Source organism: Neopsephotus bourkii, unplaced genomic scaffold (assembly GCF_033783945.1).
Source record: "Neopsephotus bourkii isolate Nb327-2 ecotype Australia unplaced genomic scaffold, CSIRO-AGI_Nbou_v1 NB_457, whole genome shotgun sequence".
NCBI lineage: Eukaryota > Metazoa > Chordata > Aves > Psittaciformes > Psittacidae > Neopsephotus > Neopsephotus bourkii.
In genome coordinates this window covers 1,092,030-1,113,477 of record NW_026900959.1, presented here as the reverse complement: position 1 = coordinate 1,113,477, position 21,448 = coordinate 1,092,030, and the positions used below count along the sequence as shown (strand labels likewise).

Genomic DNA, 21,448 nt, shown 5'->3' with positions numbered 1-21,448 from the left:
ATTCTCTGCATTTGAATCTGCCCTTCCAACAGCACCATTTCCCTCAGGGGCACTTCTAAAAGCATTTGGAGCAGAAATTGCTTAGGCAGAATTTTCTGCAGTGGCCCTTTGGTTGCTGCCTTTTGCCTATGCAGGGCCTCATACTTCAGAAACGCTTGGGACCTTTCCCTGTAGGCATACCTCTATACTGCTTTTGTGACTGTAGGGTCTGAATAGTTCAGGATTATGGTGATGATGGAGATGGATGATGGAGAGGTATCTGGGTGGCTATCAGCAACTGGAGATAAGGATAAATAATCCAGCTAGACTTCAGTGCTTCAGAGCCCCTGCTCTGTGTCAGCTCAGCTCTTCCCTTAGCAAAATTATGCCATTGCAGAAAGGTTTTTCCACCATGAAGCTGCCCCAGTGAATGTGCTCTTGGTGGGTGGCCTTTGGTTTTTCCCAGAGCAGGTGGGAGTTGAGCTGTGGCTGATGGCAGCATTTTTGTGCTGTTACGATAAATGGGATAGCATTTAGTGAGCTCGGCTCATAATATCACAACCAAATTTCAGCCTGAAAATGACACACTCAGGTTTGTCATTGTATATTTTTGTGGGAAAACCTCATCCATGTTTCTTTGTTTATGCTTTAAGGAAACTTTCTTTACAAATCCCTTTGTCTGGTTTTCTCTTTTATACATAGCCCTCAGTTTGGGCAAGGAAACAGGTTAGTCGGCTTTCTGCTCCAATTTGTCTCGCATTTCCATGCAGGAGGGCACTTCCAGGCTGTTTACAGCCACTGGAGGGAAATATTTGTTTTATGTACATTTTTCAGTGAAATGCAAACAAGAATCTTGGCTGGGGCTCTCCTGATTGTTGGATGTACAGAACCCATGGGTGAAATCCTGACTTTAGCGAGGGAACAGAGAGTGCTGTCACTGAGCTCAGCAGTGCCAGGAGCTCCCCCTGGGTGTCTGCTTTGGTTTCAGTGAACTGCATTTTGAGCTCAGCTCAACTTCGGTGTTGTTCCTTTAATTCTCATGGCAAACACATCCAAGGGAAGCACACAGGAGTTCAAGAATGTAACCTATTGTTTCCAAGCCCTGTTCTCATTTGCTCCTTTCCCCTTTAAAGTAAGTTCATTACTAGAGCATCAGAGAGCAGAGAATCTGACTCTCAAGTGATATCAAATGGAGCAGCCCCATTTTCTGTGTGGAGCCAGTGGAGGTCTGTCCTGGTGGGATGCAGATCTCGCTCCAGTCCAGTGCTTTCTAGCTCATCCTCTGGTCGACTGGAATGAGGAAGTGCCCTACATCACCTCTGTTCCCATCGGGCTCTCCAATCCTGGCTTTCACAGAATCCCAAGGGTTGGAAGGGACCTCAAATGATCATTTAGTCCAACCCCCCTGCAAGAGCAGGGTAACCCAGAGTACATCACACAGGAACTTGTCCAGGCAGGCCTTGAATATCTCCAATGTAGGAGACTCCAGAACCCCCCTGGGCAACCTGTTCCAGTGCTCTGGCACTCTCACAGTAAAGTTTTTCCTGATGTTCACATAGAACCTCCTATGCTCCAGTTTACACCCATTGCCCCTTCTCCTATCACTGGGCATCACTGAAAAAAACCTAGCTCCATCATCCTGACACTCACCCTTTACATAGTTGTAACCATTGATGAGGTCACCCCTCAGTCTCCTCCAAGCTAAAGAGACCCAGCTCCCTCAGCCTCTCCTCATAAGGGAGATGTTCCACTCCCTTCATCATCTTTGTGGCTCTGCGCTGGACTCTTCACTGCGCTTTCCTTCCCTCTCCTCTGCATTGCTTCACTCACAAGTTGGGGCTGATTTGTTTTCCTAGCTGCTCATTTCACAGATGCCACCTGACCAGGAATTCCAGCTGTGAGCCTTCTGTCTCTGCCCTCTCCAGTGCCAAAGGCAAGGCTCCAGCTGACTCTGCTCATGGAGGAGGAAACAGAGTTGGTTTTGCTGGGAGATGATGTATTGGGATAGGATTGGTTGTTCTCCTGAAATGGCAGTTTGCACGATCCTTTTTCTGTCCCTGCCTTCAGCCAGTTTCAGTGTGGATGTGTCAGCCGAGGATGAAAGGTGCTGCGTGTGTTTCAGGATAACATTTCTTTGGAAAACAAACACCCTTTTAACATGTCAGAAGGCAGAGTTCGGGCAACAAGTTGAAGGGGAGGATTCCAGGGTGATCTGCAGAAGACTTTGGAGGAGAAAGGAGTGTTAGATAGGCTCCAGCTGATCCTCTGATGTGTTTAATGGCCTAGTGAGAACTGCATCTCTCCAGACCAGCTCCCACGCACATTTCATACCCCCCTCGCAAAGACCATGCTTCTTCCTGGGTATCTGCTGGCCTTGAGGGAAATTGCTTGCTGACATTGCCTGTGTTGACTCAGTCAACCACTGTTATAATCATAGAGAGAAATTACAGTGAGAGAAATTATAGCTCTTTATGCTTTGGTGACTTGGAAGGCAGCTGCCTTTTGAACTTGACTAGCAGTTACCCTAATAACATGGAGAACATACACTGGGGATGTGAGCCTTAGTATCTCGGGAGGTTCAGAAAATGAAGGGGAACTTCACATAGGCTGCAGTCTGCTTCCTAATACTATACCCTGCTATTGAAGAGAGAACTCACGTGCAGCATGGCAGAGGTTTTCAGGAGTGTGTTGGCTGCTCGGCTCCAGTCAGATCTGTAGTGAGTTGACACCAGGTTTCTTGGGTCATGCTGAAGATCACTGCCTTGCTAGGAGGAATGTTTCCAGTTTAGCATGCTTCCTCACCTCTTGGTTTTGGAACTGAGCGTATTCTACCCTACTGGGTGCTGCTATTTTATATGATTGGGGTTAGTCTTAGGGGGGAGGGCAAGAGTCTAAAGGGTGGGCAGAGAAGGATGGACAGGGAAGGAGGTGACAGCAGTGGTCATGCGGTAACTTGTGGCTTAGCTGGCAGTATAAAACCAAGTGCTTTAGTCCAAGGGCAGCCACCGCAGAGCTGCAGTGTCTGCCCCAGCTCTGTGCACACAGCGCTGCATTGTTCCGCAGACACCAGCCTGGATTTGGTCTCTCTTTGCACCCAGTCGCAGAGATAAAAGAGGAACTGTGTGGCTGGATCTGTCCCTTCAGCTGGGCTGTGCTGGGCTGGATGGCTGGTCTCGTGTTTGAGCAGCTGCTGATGGTGGTTCTACAGCAAAGAAACATTTAATTCTCTAGAACTGTAATGGAAACGGCCACTTGCAGGAAAGGTTGTTGCTGATTTACATGGGTAGAGGCTTCCTTGAACTCACCTACTAAGATAATGCTATAACCACACAGGAGTGCAGAGTCCCTCTGTCCCTTTCTCTTCTCTCCCCAGCCCCTCTTGGTGCCTTTTATACCCCCCTCCTCCTTGCCTGTGCACTGATTCAGGCTGAATCTTGTTTGCTTCACTGACTCCCAGCTTGCTGCTGTGATGCTGGTGGCTCTCATTCAGAGCAGGCTTAAAACCATTCATGAGAAAGTCGGTCCATCAACAAAGATGGGCACTCCCCTGGGGTGAGCGCCTCTTCCCAAGCTTTTAAACCCTTCTGAAGTCCATCAGGCATCTCTGCCTGCAGTGGTGTGTGCAGCTACTGTTGGGCTCACAGCCTGGCTTGCCAGGGCTGGCTCTGCTTCCCTGCAACGCTGGATGGGATCGCCTCTATTGTTCTGATGGGCTTTCTGAAGGGGTCTCATTGGAAGTGCAGGGAGCAAATCTGCCAAGTCCTTGATGCATCTTGCCAGTTAGCACAGAAGGAAGCAGCTGTTCGCTCCTCAGCCTACGTTGTGCCTTATTATGTGTGGTTTATTATTTTGCTTTCCCCTTTGGGCTGCAACTGTTGTTTGTCATCCCTTTGCTGCTGCGAGGATGGGCTCCTGTGAGGAGCAGATTGAGAGAACAGGCTCCTGTGGGGAACACACGAGGACTTCAGGAGCTGTGGAGCTTTGACTTAAGTTATGCAGGAGGCCTATGTGGTGAGAGGGTCTTTAACCCTGGCTGTCAGACTTTGGGGCTGATTTCTCTGGCCAACCACCTTCTTAGTGCTGAAAGGTGAAATCAGCAGTGTCTGGTATTGGGCTGGAGTCCTGAAGCCGCTGCAGTCCAGCACAGCTTGTTGGTCAGTCTGTCTGTTGACTTTTTTCGCTATTATCCCATCTTCTGCCTTCCCCAGGGCTGCTCTGGATCCTGGCCCTTGCTCCTTTCCCAGCCTTTTGTCCCTTTGGCAACACCACTTCTATTAAGGAGCAGGTGAGCAGGGCCCTTGCTCTCTTTGTTCTGATCTGGACCAGCTCCACTCCTGTCACTGCAGAGGAAGGAGTGGATGGAGGCTATTCCACACATGCTGGAGACTCTGGTTTAGTTGGGAACAAATGGATCTTGAAATGGCAGCACCACTGAGTGCAGCCGTCTTCCTGCAGATGTGACTGACCTAGATTTTTCCATGCATCCAAAAAGAGGGATTTGGCACTCGCTCGGGGGAAATAACCAGTGCTGTCTGTTTATGCAATAGCACTTAATACCTCTTATTCCATATAATGGTTGGGATTAGTAGTGCTGCTTTCCCTCTGCATGGAGAAGGTGCATGTTCTTTTGTTTGAAGAGCTGCTTTTCTTGCTTTCACACCCCCAGTGCTTTCCTCCCCAAGTCCCATGCCTTATAGGTAACATGAAGAAGTAAAGGGCTAGTGGATATCACCAATGTATTGTGTCTTACGTGGCCCCTTCTGTCAGTGGAAAAGGCATGTGGTACTTTGAAGGGTGCAGGTGTAAACTTGGGTCCTCTGCCTAAAGCCTATCAACTGCAGATGGAAAAGCAATCCTAACAATAAAACAATTGCCCACCTCCATGGATGTAACACCGTTAGGTGTCTGCCGTGGGTTTTCAGGGCATGTGTGTTAAACCTTGCTGGATAACCTGTCTTAATCCTTAAACCTGCAAGTTGAGACAAGAAACAGCAGGAAATGGTGCCTCTGCTCTTTCCTTGGCTTGTTTTCTTCTGGGCATGGATTTTTGCCTTCCTACCACTGATCAGTCCTTTGGCATCTTTTACCTTCCATGAGTTGAATCAGTAGGAACCATCCTGGTCAGAGAGGAGCTTTGAACTTTCCACTTTGGGAATTAGCTTTGCATGCCAGGGGAAGGAAGCAGGTGATGGGTGGTGGAAGTGATGACTAAAACTAAACGGGGTATTTCTCTCTTGGGGGTGGATTTGGGCAAGTGCTGTCTTGGGTCAGTGGAGTCTTGTTCCATCTTCCCTTCAGCCACTGTGCCTTGAGTTCATAGATCCCATCTGTTTCTTAGGAGCTGGATTTACTTTTAATCTTTCTGGTGAGAGGGAGAGATGTTTAAGGAATACAAATGAGCTCCTCCTGTCTAGCACACTTAGTCAGGCTTAGAAACTGCTGTGCCTGCATCTCTGCACAACCCTAACTCCCATGGAAGCTTTGTGCATTTAAAAGGAATGCAGCGATGGGCACTGAAGAGTTATGGCTTCTGGGAAAACTCTTTTCTTCCTTTGGGACACCATGGTTAGTGTTAGGATTACCTCTGGGACAATGGGGATGTCACTGAATTTCTCCGTGCTAGTTGCTAGCTGTCAGTAGTGGGAGGTGGCTCTATTGCTCAGGGGTTTTAAGCTTGAAGTCAAGTAAATTAAGTTCACCTAGACCCTCAGAAGTATAAAGTGATTATATAGAGCTGCCTGGGGTTCTTCATGGGTGTGAGGCCAGGCAGGGCTATTTCAGACCTGGAGGAAGGAAATTCAAGAGCTGGAGACTGTGTCACAGAATTCCCTATTAAAACAAAGGATGATCTAGTTAGGAGCTCCTACAGCAATTATTACAGCACTCTCCATAGCTAATTTGCAAACAATATTAGCCTTACAGAGCTGTAGAAGGAGTCTTTGCCTATGGCAGGGGTTAGAACTAGATGATATTTAAGGTCCCTTTCAACCTAAACCATTCTACGACAGAAAACGAGCAGATGGGCAGGTGTGCTCAGGAAGTAGACATGTACAATGCAATGTACCTGCTTCAGCTCTGTCCTACAATAGGTTTGTTAGAAAATAGGTTCTGCTGCATCCCCACCTATGATTCCACCACAGTTTTGTCTATGGACAAACGGACATTTTGGTTCTGATTCACTCCTTGCTTCCTCGTCTATTGTTTGACAACCAGCAGTGGTTTAACTGAGAACACAGTGAGGACTCTTAGTGTCCTACCAGCAGTGGAAATGGTCTGATGGTGATGGGTAAGGACCTCTTCCTCAAAACATGTCACTTCATCCCAGCCCTGAGAAGTCCTTGTCCAGGGAGGGGAGGTTTTATATGGCAAATACACAGAGGGAGAGGACAGGTTCACCAAACCAGTCTTTTTTACCTTACAACCTGTTTAAAACAAAGGGATTCTGCAGAATCAGAACTCTTTGCCTTTAGTTTATCTTGTCGGGGAAAAAATGAATCTCTCTCATCCTGAAAACATAAAACCCTCTCGGAACCATCACAGATTTCCATTGCAACCACTCACATCCTGCAGTTGTGTTCCTCTTCATATCCAGCACCCCCCTGAGACAACAGCAGGCAGTGGAGCTGGGAAGCCAAGATGTGTTCTTGGATACAATGATCCAAAGCCAGAACTGTTCCAGCTTCCTGGCTAGTGGAAAAAGCCCGATGGGCAGGGTACATCTCCACTGACCTGAGAGGGATGGAACTGGCTTACGGCACTTGATCTTTCGTCCTCTTGTTTCTGATCAAACTTTTGCCCCCTTGGATGTGTTGTTACAGTTGTGTTTTGCCCGGACTTGAAATCCATGGCTACAAACAGAGGTTTTCTCAATCCCATTCCCTCAAGGTTTACAGACCAATTTATGTGGAAGTCTTTGAAGTCGTCCTCTATGCTGCTTTTCATGGGCTTCAAGTGTGGAAGTGCCTAAAAGGAAGAATAAATCTTGGAATCACTTAAATATCTCTTTTGAACTTGGCTTTCCTCCTCCTCCTCCTCTGTCATCATGACCTCCTGAGACGCAAGCATAGCTTGGGTGTACAATAAACCTGTGCTTTAAAGAAGTGGAGCCTTTTTTGATCTCATCTTCGTATGTTGTCATTCCAGCTGTTGAAGCAGTGTATGAATGGTTGTTTGGACATCCAGACCCCCTGTTCTTTACATTTGTGTCCAGCTGGCATTAACGTATTAATTGTACTTTGGACCTCATCAGCAAAAAAGACACAGTGAAATATCTGTATGACATCAGTGAGGGACTAACAGAACATTGCAGTCTGAAAATGTAATCAGTGCAGCACAGATATGTCTCATGCTTCTGAGCCTGCTCCAGGGTCTGATTTCTCTCCATCAAGTCTAATAAACTGTATCTAACCTGACAGGAAACAACATGTAATATCATATTGCTTGCCTTTTCTTCTCTTACTTTGGCAGACCCATACAAGCAAACAGCCTTTGTGTATCTGTATTAGCATGGTAAATGCTGTTCTATGCAGAGTGTTGTTCCTCTTCGGAATAATCTCTTCGTTTAATACCTTTCCTTGGAGGGAAAAAGCCAAACAATGAAATAATGTGGGAATAAATCCCCATGGAAATGCAAAGCTATAAAGTCTGATTGCTGGGTCCAGGATGTTAAGACAATTCATTTGACTTCTCATTACCTTCAAGTGTATCAGCCTAGGTACGTCAGCTGTGGTAACCTTAAAAGTGATCTTGTTGCTATCCTTTCTTGTCCTAGATCACAAACATGACCTGGAGTGTGGTTGAGAGGGAGAACTGGGTATGAAATCAGAACGTAGGAGATGGGAGGCTCTTGTAGGTTACTTGGTTTGGGATTTTTGAGCTCAGAAGCAGTGCTGAGGTCTCCTTCTAGCCTGAACTGATGCAGAGCTCCTGGGTGGGCAGTTGTGCTTCAGTGCTTGAAGCAGAAGTCTTACTGCTGCGAAGCTTGACTTGTGAACAGCTTTGTTACTGGATAAGGCAGCTTTTGGTAGCTCTACATGTAAAAGGGTCATGATACATAACTACTAATAGCAGGTACTGTGGTATTCTACCAGCTGAGAGTTTGAAGTCTCTGGATGAAATAAGGTCCATGATTACGGGATAATCTGTGAAGCTTCTTGGGTCAGTCAGGGGCCTGACTTTCAGTTCATGTCTATTGAGTTTATTCCGCTCACTTTCATTGCATTATTCCCAGTTCACACCAGTGCCAGGAGAATACTGTTGCAGTCATAGAGTAGCAACAACTCCAGACTTCTAAGCAGGGAGCTGTGCAATTACCAGGGCTGAATTTAATTACAACCTCTCAATAAAATGGCTTGTGACAGAATGTACAACTCAATAAATTCAGCAGATTTCATCACATGCAGTTGCTGTGGAGATTAAGTAGTATTATACAGGCAGATGTGTTTATAGTGATCTAGCTGCTATTTAAAGTTTTGGGTAGGGAAATCTGCCTGCTAACAGTTAAGCTTAAATGCTAAGGATTTTCACCTTATAAACTCCTTTTAAACAATAGGCACATTTAATGCTAGTAGGAGCAGGAAATAATGTGCAAAACTGCAGTTTATAACAGCAACTGGAACCCTGCATACCGGGTTTTATTGCACATACAATTTTTGTAACATCTGACCCTCATTCACATTTATATTGTCCATATCAAATAGCTTTTCTCTTCCTTGGTAGTGATGTTCATTAGCTGAAGCCGGAGAAGAATTTCATGCATGCTTTAGATGACACGTAATTAAACCAGTTGAAAAAGACCTTTTAGAAGGGAAAGATGGAATCAAGGGCTATTAATAGAAGCTGCAGGAAGGGGCTGTGAGCAAGCCAAGGCCTGCTCCAATGAGACAGGATGCAAAAGAGAAAAACCTGCACATGCCACAATACCAGGAAGCTATAAACCCCGTTAATCCCCACCCATGAGGACACCATCCAAAAAGTAAAGGTTTGTTTTCAAGGCACGGCTAAGAGCTGAAGTCAGCTCTCTCACTGAAGCAGTAATTTCTCCTGAGCTTAGTGAGGGGTCAAAAATATAAAGGCATGGCTCTTCAGCTGCATTTTTGAGAGCTTCCAAGTGCCAGAGGGAGATTACATGGGATTTTTTATGGCTTCAGTCTCAAAACACCCTGCAGGCTCTTGGTTAAATTCCCCAGTCTTCTGTGTTTGGTCCCTCGTGCCCATGCAGAATAGCTGCCTCCGTCCTTAATCTGGGCACTTGTTCAGGGTCTGAGTGAGAGCCACAGCTATCTCCCTGCTTTGGACAAGTTCTCCAGGACCAGAAAGCCACAGTCTATCTGAGTTGGTAAAAGGAAGCCAAGATGTGATGCAATGGTTTAGAAAGCCACAGTTTAGGGCTGAGACGGGCACCATTTTAAGTGTGCTCTGCAGCTGGTGAGTTGATAAGGTTTTAAAGTAAGGGAGGAGATAGAGCAGCTGAACAAAGAACAAACGTGTTTTTAAAACCAACCTTTAATGGATGCACTGACCAGGGATGTGATCAGTAAATGCTTTATAAACCGATCCTTTTGCTTCTCCTACCCTACTTAGTTTTTTCATGCTCATGTTAAAACAGTACTTTATTTTCCCTATACTTGGAAAGTTCTGTTTAAATCAGTTCCTCTCAGTTTTTGCCTTCCCCTTTCATTTAACACTGTCTGACTGATGCAGTGCTGGGTTTTATTTCTCCCCACCTCCCAGCATTCAGCCATTTGGGCTCACTGGACACGTACCATTTCAGTGTGGCTGGATGCCAGCTTTGGTATATTAAAGCCACACAGATAAGCTAACAGCAGTTAGTGGTGTTGTCTCACTCCAGCTTATTGTCTGCCTTTAATCTTGAGCCGATTAATCTGTCCAAGGAGGAGTGAAGGATCATGAGCAAGACAGACTCATGGATGATGGGTGGGTGGGAGTTGGAATACTTGGAAGTAAGAGCAGATGCACCTTGTAAGCAGTGTGAGGCCTTATGGAATGAAGGGAGAGCGAAACCAGACACATCAGAGGGGTCATTAAGAGTCTTAGTGTGGCTGGAACAGTGGTGGGTACGCAGGTGCTCAGATCCCACTGCCTTCCAAAGGGAGGGGAAGGCTCAGTTTGTCTGGGAAAAAGCTAAACAGACTATGCAGTAATTCTGCACTCTTGTCAGGATTTTACCAAGGGAAAACCTGGGTGATTTGTGAAACACAAAATCCTTTTCTGATATTTTCCTGTAACAGCAGCTACTTTGCTGATGTGAGCAGGCTTGCTGCTAAGCCACAGGCTGTTGCTTTTTTGGATTCTGCATCTCAGAAGGTTAAAAGAGAAATCCACAGAATGTTTTGTGTTCAGAGCTGAGAAACCACTGTAATCCTAGCCTTGTCTCTGCCGTGTAACTTGCTGGGAGTGATGTTAAATAACGAGAAACATTAGGATCAGGGCTGAAATTTAGGGAGCCACTACAAGGACCACAAGCTCTTTAGTTCCTCCTTTGAAGGTTTCAGTGCTGATGAAGTGATACTGAAATGATCTTTCCCTTTCCTCTTTTTTTCTTCACTTTGTTTCTGTTTTTGGAGTCAGCTTTGAGCTTAAACTGAGCTGGCAACTTCCTATTCAGACCTCAGCAGCTGACATCATTTGTACAGCAGTAATCAACAACAGGAAGAAGACATCTGGGCTTGGAAGCATGAAGACATCAAGGCTGTAGTGGTCTGGAGAATAAAGGGGTGACAACAGTCTTGTTGCAACAGTTTGTCTTGAGTGTGTCCTGCAGACATGAGGCCACTCCAGTGGCTGCAGGAATTGAACATTCCTTGTTTCTGAGATGAAGGAATGAAGGATGGGGCAGTAAACTGTTGGGTTCCCTAGGGAGAAGTGGGTCAGTGAGGTCAGGACAGCATGCTGTTTTCTGCATGGGAAGCCTCCAGGGTAATCTCCATGGCTGGGTTTGCTGCTTGCTCCAGTGGGATCAGAAGATCCTGTGTCCATGGTCCTGTGGCAGATCATACCCAGGGGTCATCCTGGGAGCCTCGGGCTGTGGGAATGCAGCGGATGGAGCTTTCATCGGCTGCTTTGTAGTGCTCTGAAGCACAGGGACCTTAAAGAAAAAAGCTTTGTTTTACTCCGAGCTCATGAGCTGTGCCTGAGGACTGGAAGGAGAACTTCCTCCGAGTTGCATGTGGGCGATTCCTTTCCGTACCAATAGGCAGAAGTAGTTGCAATGCTCAGTTCTTTTAACAGCAGGCGAGGAATCAAACTCCGCTCTTCTCCTTTAAAGGATCTGGGCTCATTCTCTCTAATTTGGGCCCCTAAAAACCCCAGCCCTCACATGTAGGGATGTAGGCCATGATCTTGACCCCTTCCATTGTATCAAGGGCTGGTAAAATTGAGGAGACATTTGCATTTGTGTCTAAATTGCCGCTAGACTAACACTTAGGATTACATCCAGCTTCCTCATGTCTCAGCATCTACTGCTTCTGCCTCACCTGTGGCAGCACAGCTTTCTTCCCGCTCTGGGATGCTCTGTATCAGGTCCAGGGATGCCCTTCTTACTATTTTGTGTTATGCTTTATGATGTTGCTCCTTTCTAGAGTCTCTTTGGACTTTGCTGGCTTTGGAAAACTGCTGGCTTAACTTGCACATTCAGGCCTTCTTGATGACTTTGTCTATGTAACTATTACAAAGTGGTTGATCAGTACTATGTGGCTGGCAGAAAGCTGCTATGGAAACAAACTGTATTCTGTTTTGGTGGGGATGATGGGTGATTTGGCTATCAGGGAGCTCGAGGGACCTGCTATGAGATGTATCAGCAGCACAGCTTCCATATGAGATATTCCTAATCCCCAGAGTTGCACATATGCACCACTACCTCCATCCCTTATCCTTATTGTAACCAGCTGTGGTTTGACTTTGTTAAGGATCTGACAGAGCTCCCTTACCCCCTCTCCCACTCCCTCCACAAGCTGCCATTAGTCATACTTGGGCAGTGCATGAAATAAGATGGTGATAAAGCTCTGATCCTAGACACCAGAGTCATTCCTAAGGGGTCCACTGTGTTAACCCCTTGGTGTCTCCAGGCAGGATTTCCTAATGCCTGTAGCCATGTATCAGTTTGGGCTAACAGAGCTCTTAGGGCACCTTTTGTCTTAAGTAGAGATGGATTTATTATTGTGATGTGTTGGAGATGAAACGGGCTTTTTTTGCTTTTGGATTAGCCAGTGAGCTGAGGAAGACAGCTCTAGTGTTGAGGCACTGGCCATTTGTGAAAACATGGGTTTTCTTTGCGTCCCATTGGTAACACAGAGGGAATGTTATTTTTCTCCTTGGTTTTTGTACTGCTTAAGCTAAAGATTAACTTTGGCAGAGTGACAAGGGGCTACGTACTGGCCAAGAAGAAACAATTCAGTCTTGGAAGTTAGTGGAAGGTTTCTGACCGCTGGGGAGGAGGAGATCATGGAACAGAAACAGGATGGTTCTTTACAAACAGGCCAGTTTATCATCTGGTTAAATTTGGGTTGCTTCTCCCGAGGGTGGCGAAAAGCACATCCTTGAGCTGATGCCAGTCACCAGGCACATTTCAGAGCTTTCACTCATGGCACAGGTTTCTCTGGTGGGCAGGACCCTGCTGTCTGAGCACAGGAAGGCCACCAGCTGCTCCTGAACCCCTAACCCACTGCTGCTCAAAGCTGCAGCTCTACTTCTGGTGTATCAGCAAGGAACTGCATTCCACCCTTCCCTTTGTAGGCTGGCAAAGGGCAAACACAACCCTCTTGGAAAAGCACAGATATTTTAACTGCTGTTTTGCTATCTGTCACGTAGTCACCTTAGCAAGAGGGAGAGAGGGTGGACACAGCTTTGATTCTCCACTGGGAACAAGTAAGGCCCAAAGACTTTGTCTCTTATTCCAGCTGTGATGTAGAGCTAACTGCTGAGCTGATGGCAGCCCAGATACTTGCCAGTAAGGTTAAAAATAAGCTGCTTGAATTTCTCTGCTGGTAATTGCAGCAGTTACTTGTGTGATTTGATGTAAGATCAAACGAGGGCTCTGTCTTCCTCAACAGGGCCGGCCCAGTCTGTGACCCCTGAAGTCCCGCAGGCTGTTCCTCCTCTCAGCAGCAGTTCAGTTTCCAAGGTGCTGGCTGGCTGCTTTTATTTCACTGAATGCTCTTTGGATTACTGGCAGGAAAACTAGACCTTCACGTCCAAATCGCTTTTACCTTTGAGGATGTTCTGCACCTGTAGCACTGAGGGAGTATCTTATAGCTACCTGTGAAGCTAGTTGCTGCTGGACTTAATGTGTTAGGCTGGAACAGGGATCACAGTAGGCAGATGCTGGAGGCAGGCAGCATCTTGTTGTCAGGGGTGTCTCTCCAGCCACAACAAACTGATGGTCCTGCTTCTTCCAGTCCTCACTTGTACGCTGTTTGTGGAAGGTGTTCTTGCCTGGGATGCATAGCACAAAGTAGCTCCAATCCATGTAGAGATCTTGGTTGACACTGGGTATGTGCCAGCATCTTCACAGTTTGGACACCTTTTCTATCAGGTCCAACAGTACAAAGGAACTGCTCGGACGTGAGATGCTGATTACTGAAAACTGCTGACTGGTGCTCACAGGAGATTTTGTCTGGATCACTGTTCACTTGTCTCCAAGCAGGGGAGAGGTGTTCATAGAGCTCTCTGCAGCGGTTTGTGTTTGCTGCTGTTAGGAGGGAGTTCCATTTGCTCCATTCACAAGCAATTGCAGTGAACAGGCTTTGGTAATGGAACTATTTCCTTCAGCTTCTGCTCCGTCATCAGTTTCGTGGCTGCACTCTCAGGTGTGGGACTTCAGAAACCAAGTCTTGCAAACTCAGATATTTTAAGGGCAAGGGGATGTCTTCATTTCACAGCAGCCTCTGCATAGCATGCTCTGTGTCTTGGATATCCAGGAAAGCTGCTGCACCAGCCATTAACCAGTGCTTTGGTTGTCTTTCCCAGTTGATCATGTGGTTCCCGAGCCAGGGACCAGTTTGCTGACTGCATTTGACCAGTGGCGAGAATGGGCAGACAGCAAATCCTGCTGCGACTACTCTCTGCATGTGGACATCACCGAGTGGCATAAAGGTGTGCAGGAGGAGATGGAAGCTCTGGTTAAAGATCATGGTACGTTCAGTTATTGAAAGTTAAGTTATTTGCTTACCCATCATTTCTGCTTGGTGGCTGGCTGATTGAGGGGGGATGTCTTCTCTGTATGCCAGGCAGTGTGGTTTATGTTGCTTTATCTGTGCCTGCAATTTGCTCTCTTTCTCCCAGGTGTGAACTCCTTCTTGGTGTACATGGCTTTCAAAGATCGCTTTCAGCTGACTGATTCTCAGGTAGGAGGCTTAATGTTGGCATGCTTCTGTCACTGCAGGCTGGGCACTGCTTTATATAAGGGTTTAGTTTCAGTACACTGGGATCTGATGTTCTCTTCTGGCTTCAGTCTTTGTATGTGTAACAGTGCCTGAGATTTGCAGCACTGCCCAGAGCTCTGGTTGGAAGGTTGTTTTCTTAATAGAAAATACCCCAACCAACAGCAAACCCTGAAAGCAATGGCAAAACCCTCACTGGGAGAGATAGGAGGTTTTATTCCAGCTCCTTTGGTGTGGAAGCAGTGGCAGTTTTATAAATTGCTGCTTTATGCCTAGGCACAGGGCAGGACAGGGATGTCTCTGGAATAACTACCCTATGTGTTTATCAGCTCAAACTGATCCTGGTCCAGAAGTTGGTTTCTGGCCTTAGTGTTAGAATTGTGGGTGCGTAAGAAGGAATTGCTGTTGGCTGTTCTGGTGGATACGTTTGGGTGCATTTAATTGTGTAGATGGGCAGTTCACATTTCTAAATGTGGGAGGAGAGGAATGCCTGGGAGTCTGGAACAGTGGAGAAGGCAGTGGTGGGTGACAGTTATCTCTAATGACTGGTAAGCATTTTAATGAGTGGCCATTAGCGGAGCCAGCCTCTGTTGTGGGTTACTCAACCTGAGCCCTCTCAGGGTGGGAAATCACTGCTCCTGTCCCAGCAGTGAGAGGAGTGGGTACAGGTTCTCCATGGAAGTCAGTGAAGGCATGGAAAAGGTACAACCCTGTGAGCTCTTAAAACCCCTCCAGCTGTAGGCATGTGCATTCACTGTTTCTTCCTCTGGTGTGTCCCATATACCAAACCTGCCTTTATAAATAGTGTGTGTTTGCTGTATATCAGTAGCATCCAACTCTATGGGTTGAGAAATTCAGTTATAGGAGGAAAATGGACCATACCTATCCAGAAAACCCCATCTTGCATTTCTTAATGCTTCTCTTTCTCTTTTCCAATCATCAGAATTCAGTGTGCTGAAGGAGTCTGGAGTGTTTATAATAGGTGTGTACCTGGGTGTACACTCGGGGTGTATTGTAATGTGTGTTTTCTCTCCTCCAGATATATGAGGTCCTGAGTGTGATCCGGGATATTGGCGCGACGGCTCAAGTGCATGCTGAGAACGGTGACATCATTGCTGAGGTATGGGATGTTTGTTCTGTGGATTATTAACTTCAAAAAGCTGGGAGGAGGGATTGCAACTCTTCATTCCTTCTTTGCAAACAGAAAATCATCACGACTTTTAAAAGCGTGACATAGGTGGATCAAGGATGGAAGCAGAGCGGGGCATCAAATCTTACCCCCTTCATTGCTACTGATAAAGCAGGTTTTTGTGGCAGTGGTGGATTTGGCCACCTCTACCTTTCTCCCCATAAGTGAAAGATGGTGTCTGGCTGTGAATGTCACTGTGTGCAATAAAATGTTCTACAGAAACTAAGACCAGGGGGTGTAGGAAGAGAAATAGCTTCATACAGTGCCCAAGATGATGATGGTTGGGATCTGTTGATCCTTTAAACAGCAGCAAAGAGGAAATGTCAATAGTGTATTTGGATTTAATCGGATCTTTAGCTCTTTTTATACATTATGTTTCATTGTCTGACTGGGGAAGAGCCCACCGGAGTCTTTGAGCCCCGTTGCCTGCAGTTGCAGGATGGTATTTCTCATGAGATACTGTCTTGCTGTGTCTTGGGGATTATTTGCAGACACAAATGAGCAGTGGAAGTTGAGGGGCTCTGAACCCAGGGTCAGGCAAATCAAAATAAAAGGTTTCTCTGACTTCCTGTGAACAAATCAGCAAGGGTTTTGTGAGCTCTGGTTATTCTCAGCAAGGGAAGTTGGACAGGACTCTGGTTGTAAGGCCCTTATGTAAAGCCTCATGTGATTATTAGCTAGCACAGATGCCTAGGATCTCACTTGTACCTCTTTCAAACAGCTGTGTTTGCTGCAAGAAGAAATGCAGGTTGCTTTAAATCTTTTTTTGTTCTCTCTCTCTTAGGAGCAGCAAAGGATCCTGGAACTGGGAATCACAGGTCCTGAAGGGCATGTGTTGAGCAGACCTGAGGAGGTGAGGACTTTACTGTGTTGCATTTACTCACCCAGTTGATAACATTTCTGCATTGCCATCAAATACTTCACATTGGGATGAATGTGGCTGGAAACATGATTTTATCCTGGCTGTAAACATTGCTTCATGGGGTAAAGGAAGAGGCAAAGACACTTCTAAGGACTAACTAGTAATTAGTCCCTTCTGAAGACTAACTACTGAGGGTATTTATGAGGAACTGAGGAGCCCTCTCAGTACTGGAGAAGGGGATGTCCCCAGGGAGTAGTTCATCCAGCCTAAGATCTGATTCACTCCCTGGAAAGGCTTTTCTCTTTCTGTTGGTGACCTGAGATAGTCTGTAAAGACTGCTCATGCATCAGGTATCTCAAGTGAGGTTTCAACCACGGAGCCCATGATAAGCAGTTGAGACACAGAAAGCTGTTGGTGCTTAGCACATCTTCAGTTCAGTCCTTTGATAGCTCAAACTGGAATCCTGCAAACTGGAGATGCAGAAGATGTTGAACCTGAAGCACAGGTAAAGCACAGTCTTCCTGAATCACCAATTCCTTGATTCAGATGCTGCACAGGAACACTTTAAGATGGAGTCCCTGAGCAACTGCATGTTCTCATTGATGATGTTGGTCTTTATGGAGCTAGACCCTGGAGCTCTTGTAGTTTCCCATCACTTTCAGTTGAGTTTGGCATGACTAAAGGCATCTGATTTTGGTTTTATGTAGGCAGCATTTTGCCATTGACTGTTGCCAGGTTTGGTTGTTTAATGAGCATTTTGCTCATGGATTTTTTTTTACACCAAGGGACTCAGTGGTTTGCTGAAGGCACAGGAAGTATGTACCAGAGAGGGTAGCTAACTCAGAACCATAGAATGATTTGGGTTGGAAGGGACCTTCTCATGTCTTGGCCCAGCACTTAAATATAGTTATCCTTCATACTTCCCCATTGATTTCTCAAGGGTCAGGCACCCCAAGCACTCCCTCTAAGTCTTTAAAGTAAATCTCAAGAATAAGAAAGAACCTAAAACCTGGTTTTCATGTGGGTTCCCACTGCAATCTTTTTATCTAGTCTTTCAGTATCTCTAAGCTAGACATCTCGTCATGGCATTCTGGGTTTGTGAAGTCCATCTGCTACGTAGAAGCTGTTCTTCTTGTCCCCCCAGAGATACTGGGGCTTTGCTGACTGCCAGATGTGGCAGCTGGAAGCTGGGTGTGTGAGATCATCCACACGTGCCCCTCATGCTCCCTCTCTGTTTCCTCCCCTTGGTTCAGACAAGCAGCATCCAGAGACATTTCAGGAGGGATATAAATCACTCAGTTCCTTCACGCAGAAAAAACAGCTCAACTTGGGCAGTGTGTGAATCCTCACAGCAATTTATGCTTGGCTCCAGGAACTGGGAGGTTTTGCTTCCTGAAGTTGGGAGCAAACACTTGCACTGAGCTTTCCACCCAGCTCTGCGTTATTGTTTCATACATACTTGTTGGCTTGCATCAGGAGAGTGGGAACAGATGCTGACATGACACTTGGGGCTCATCTGTGGAGCACCCCTAAACTTCCATTAACTTCAAAGGAAGGCTGCTTCTTACCTTAAAGTGTCTGGCCATCAAACTAGCCAGGTCTCGTCTGGCTACTTCAAAGCTCATCCTTAGTGGAGTGGGAGCTTTGAGGTGGTTCCCTAGCTCGGTTGGGTCGTTACATCTGTGCAGAAATGTGTTCTTTCTCAGTGCAGCAAGGAAGGCTGCCTGAGGACACGTGGCTGCCTCAGCTGGGGATCAGTAAAGCCTCTTCCAGTGTCTCTGGGCAGGCTCTGTGCAGCTGAACTCAGCTGTGCTGTCTGCCCCGAGTGGAACCATTTGCTCCAAAATTCTCCTCCTTGAAAGTCCTAGGGAACAGGGCAGGAAGCGATGTCAGCTGGTTCCCTCCCTCCTCCTCCACTGCGGAAGCAACTATTAAAACCATACAACTCCCTTTGAGCTGGCTGCTGATAAAGGCCAGATTCTGAGGGAGGCAGCAGACCCATAATTCCTGTTGTCTCCCAATGGAACCATAGAATGCTTCAGGTTGGTACAGACCTTAAAGGTCTTCCAGTTGAAGCCCCGTGCCATGAGCAACAGGGGCACCTCACACTAGACCTGTTGCTCCAAACCCTGTCCATTATGGCCTTGAGCACTGCCAGAGATGGGGCAGTAGGAGTGGATGTTGCTTGGTGTTCCTCCAAGGTGCTGTTAACGCTAGAATTGGCTTTTCATGCTGCCCTTTATGGAGTGTAAAGCCTGTCCTAAGGACTTTGTGATGGTTGTCACTGCACTGAAGGGCCACTTATTTCAGACCTGCACCTACAGCAAACTAGCAGGAGTTGTTGAGCAAGTCTAGAGTATTTAAATCCAACCTCCCACTCAATGCAGTGAGACTGAGGTCAATGAAGCACTCAGGGTCTGGCCATGTGTGTTTGTGTCTTGGATCATTCACATCTTCTGAATTCTCAGGTTGAATTAAGGCTTAAGTTTCACTGCTGACTCATGGGCTTGGCTTGCTCACCTCAGTAACCTGTGTTGAGCCAAGGTGACAGGATTCAGCACATTATTCCAGCCAGCAAAGGGAGCCTTAATTCAGACCCCACTCTCTCAGGTCAGCATCACCCATCAGTTTGTGGAAAGCTCTCCCCTCATAGCTCAGATCATTCTGTGATGACTTTTCGGAGCCATCCATCATTCCTTGTTTTTATTTCAGCCACAAAAACGCTGGAAGCACAAGCAGTCCCAGTGCTCCAGGAAATGTCTGTCTCTTTTTTCCAAGAGAACTGCTGTGCTAGGGCTTCTGCTGCATACTGGTAATTGCAAACATTCCCCTTTGGACTAGTCCTTGGGTTATTGTTATGTGCCTGTCACCATAGCATTTGGGCACAAGGCATAAATTCAGCAGCCTTGTCCTATTCTGTGTAGAAAATGTCTCTCCTGCCTATCAATTGCTCAGATGTCTTTTGGTCACAAGGCTGGAGGTGTGTGTTGTTTCACCCCTGCTTTACAAGTGGGGAAATTAAGGCACAGGATGGAAACAGTGACAGAGCTGTGCACAGGCTGGCATTAAATGGGCAGTTTGCAAACAGATGCCATTGCCTGGAAGCATTGGTCTGTCTGAGTTCTGTCCTTGTCTCTCAGGAGGGACAAGAATGCTTTTCTTGGCTTTTCCTTTCAGCCTCTGTCTTCCCTGCAAGTGCTGCTGGCTGGGGCATACTTGAATCAAATGGCCTGGAAGAAACACCCTTCCTTGCAGCCTTTTCCATTTGCATTGGGCAGCTGGGCTAAAAAATGTGCCCTTGTGTCCATCACCCAGCCTGGGGAGGGTTAGTCACCAGCTCTGGCATGGTGACAGGAGCCTCTTGCGTTTGGGAATCAGGAGTCTGATTGTCTGGGTTTAAGTTCCTCTGTTGTTCACCTGGAAAACGTCAGTGGTATTGCAGGCTCAGTTCTCCATAGCAGTAGGCACTGTGAGCATTACCCTGCTGTTACATCTGTCATCTGGCCTGCTTTGATGAGGATGTGTGATCCATAAAAGCCTGCAGAGCGATGACGTTCATTCTGAGGCTGTAGTTATAAAGTGACCCTCAGCCTCACTGAGGTTATCTCTTTACACATGCAAGAAAAAGTACTTGATTTATGGGGTGGTTCACACTCTTGTCAGATCCCAAGCCAGTTATTGTAGTGCAGGGTACAATTTAGGAGGCTTGTTTGCAAACGTGGCTTACCAGAGTATGTGGCACAGTATCCCTTTTCCGTGTGGGCTGGAGCATGAACAGTTCCGTTGAGTCAACAGTTAGTTGCTTATTTTTGTCTAGGCTAAAGAAGGGGCTTAATCATTTTGACCTTGAGCACCTGGAGTGTTACCTTAGGACTTAAGTCTGCTTGCAACAGCCTGGGAGAAAAGGTAGTAATGAGAGAGGACTACAGCTTGATGTCATTGTGATTGTCGTGGTTACACTGTCTCAGAATTGGAGAGGTGGAAAAGGAGAGAGGAAAGTCTCTCATCCCAGCCCTGCACACCCTGTTTTCCCATGAAAGCAGAGGCTGGGACCCTTGGAAGGTGACTGGGGTATGCAAACATGTGGGATGGTACTAACTTGCTGCTGACTTGGTTTCTCAGGTGGAAGCAGAGGCTGTGAACCGGGCAATAACCATCGCCAACCAAACCAACTGCCCCCTTTATATCACCAAGGTGATGAGCAAAAGTGCTGCTGATGTCATTGCTCAAGCCAGGAAAAAGGGTAAGTTATTTCCCTTGGATGGAAGCGCCCTATTAGCTCATGCAGTTCAACTCCTTGCCAACATCAGCTTCATCCCTACAGGAAAGGTTTCTTTTTCCAGTGTTATCGTCCAGGCTCTGTTTTAACAGTCTCGAGCAACTGGTTCTGTCTCATCTCCTACAGATGTGTATTCAGTGGTTGTATTAGTGCCAGGAGCTGTTTCTTCTGTTCAGCCTAGAACTTCTCTCTTCACACTCATCCTACCACATTGAGCCATGTGCCTTCGTTATCACAGAGTAGTTCCATGCTGGCTCCATTTAATGAATCCCCCTAGAGGCTGCAAGCTGTGTCTTCCTTCCAGCTGCTGTGGTCTTTTGAGCTGCTTCCTGGGATCAGAAGTGATTCCAAAACTCCTGATGGAGGTCTTGACTCACAAGCCCTGCTGGATTCAGCTGGAGTAGTGTCGTGGTAACCAAAGAGGTTACTGATTCCAGCTGTTCACTGCGCTTCTTGCCTGTGAGATAGATACTCCTCACGTGCTGTAATTCACAGCACAGTACTCTGAGTTAGGCTGGGAACTGCAGTCACCTCTGATAACTCTGCCTGAGGATGCTGCAGTTTGCAAGACTTGGATGCTGCTGCCTTGTGGCTCTTCTCTCTGACTGATGTCTGTGAGGGAGCTTGCTTCTCTGAGTGATGCAGTACCTTCTCCAGGGTCCTGACCCCCTGCTGTGTTGCCCCCAAGGAACAAAGGTTATAGAGCCCAGTGAGTGCCTGTCTCCCTGCTTTATTCTGTG

The 21,448-nt window shown here is 46.7% G+C and overlaps 1 protein-coding gene across 2 annotated transcripts in view; it reads left to right on the top strand.

Moving 5' to 3' along the window:
- The window catches only part of DPYSL2 (dihydropyrimidinase like 2), a 49,638-nt gene that overhangs the window by 16,720 nt on the left and 11,470 nt on the right, over nucleotides 1-21,448 (top strand). For both annotated transcript variants that reach the window (XM_061349720.1, XM_061349721.1), the window contains 5 exons: nucleotides 13,966-14,130; nucleotides 14,281-14,342; nucleotides 15,418-15,498; nucleotides 16,352-16,420; nucleotides 20,552-20,672. In XM_061349720.1, the coding sequence (XP_061205704.1) occupies nucleotides 13,966-14,130; nucleotides 14,281-14,342; nucleotides 15,418-15,498; nucleotides 16,352-16,420; nucleotides 20,552-20,672 (498 nt within the window). The remainder of the gene's footprint in view (nucleotides 1-13,965; nucleotides 14,131-14,280; nucleotides 14,343-15,417; nucleotides 15,499-16,351; nucleotides 16,421-20,551; nucleotides 20,673-21,448) is intronic.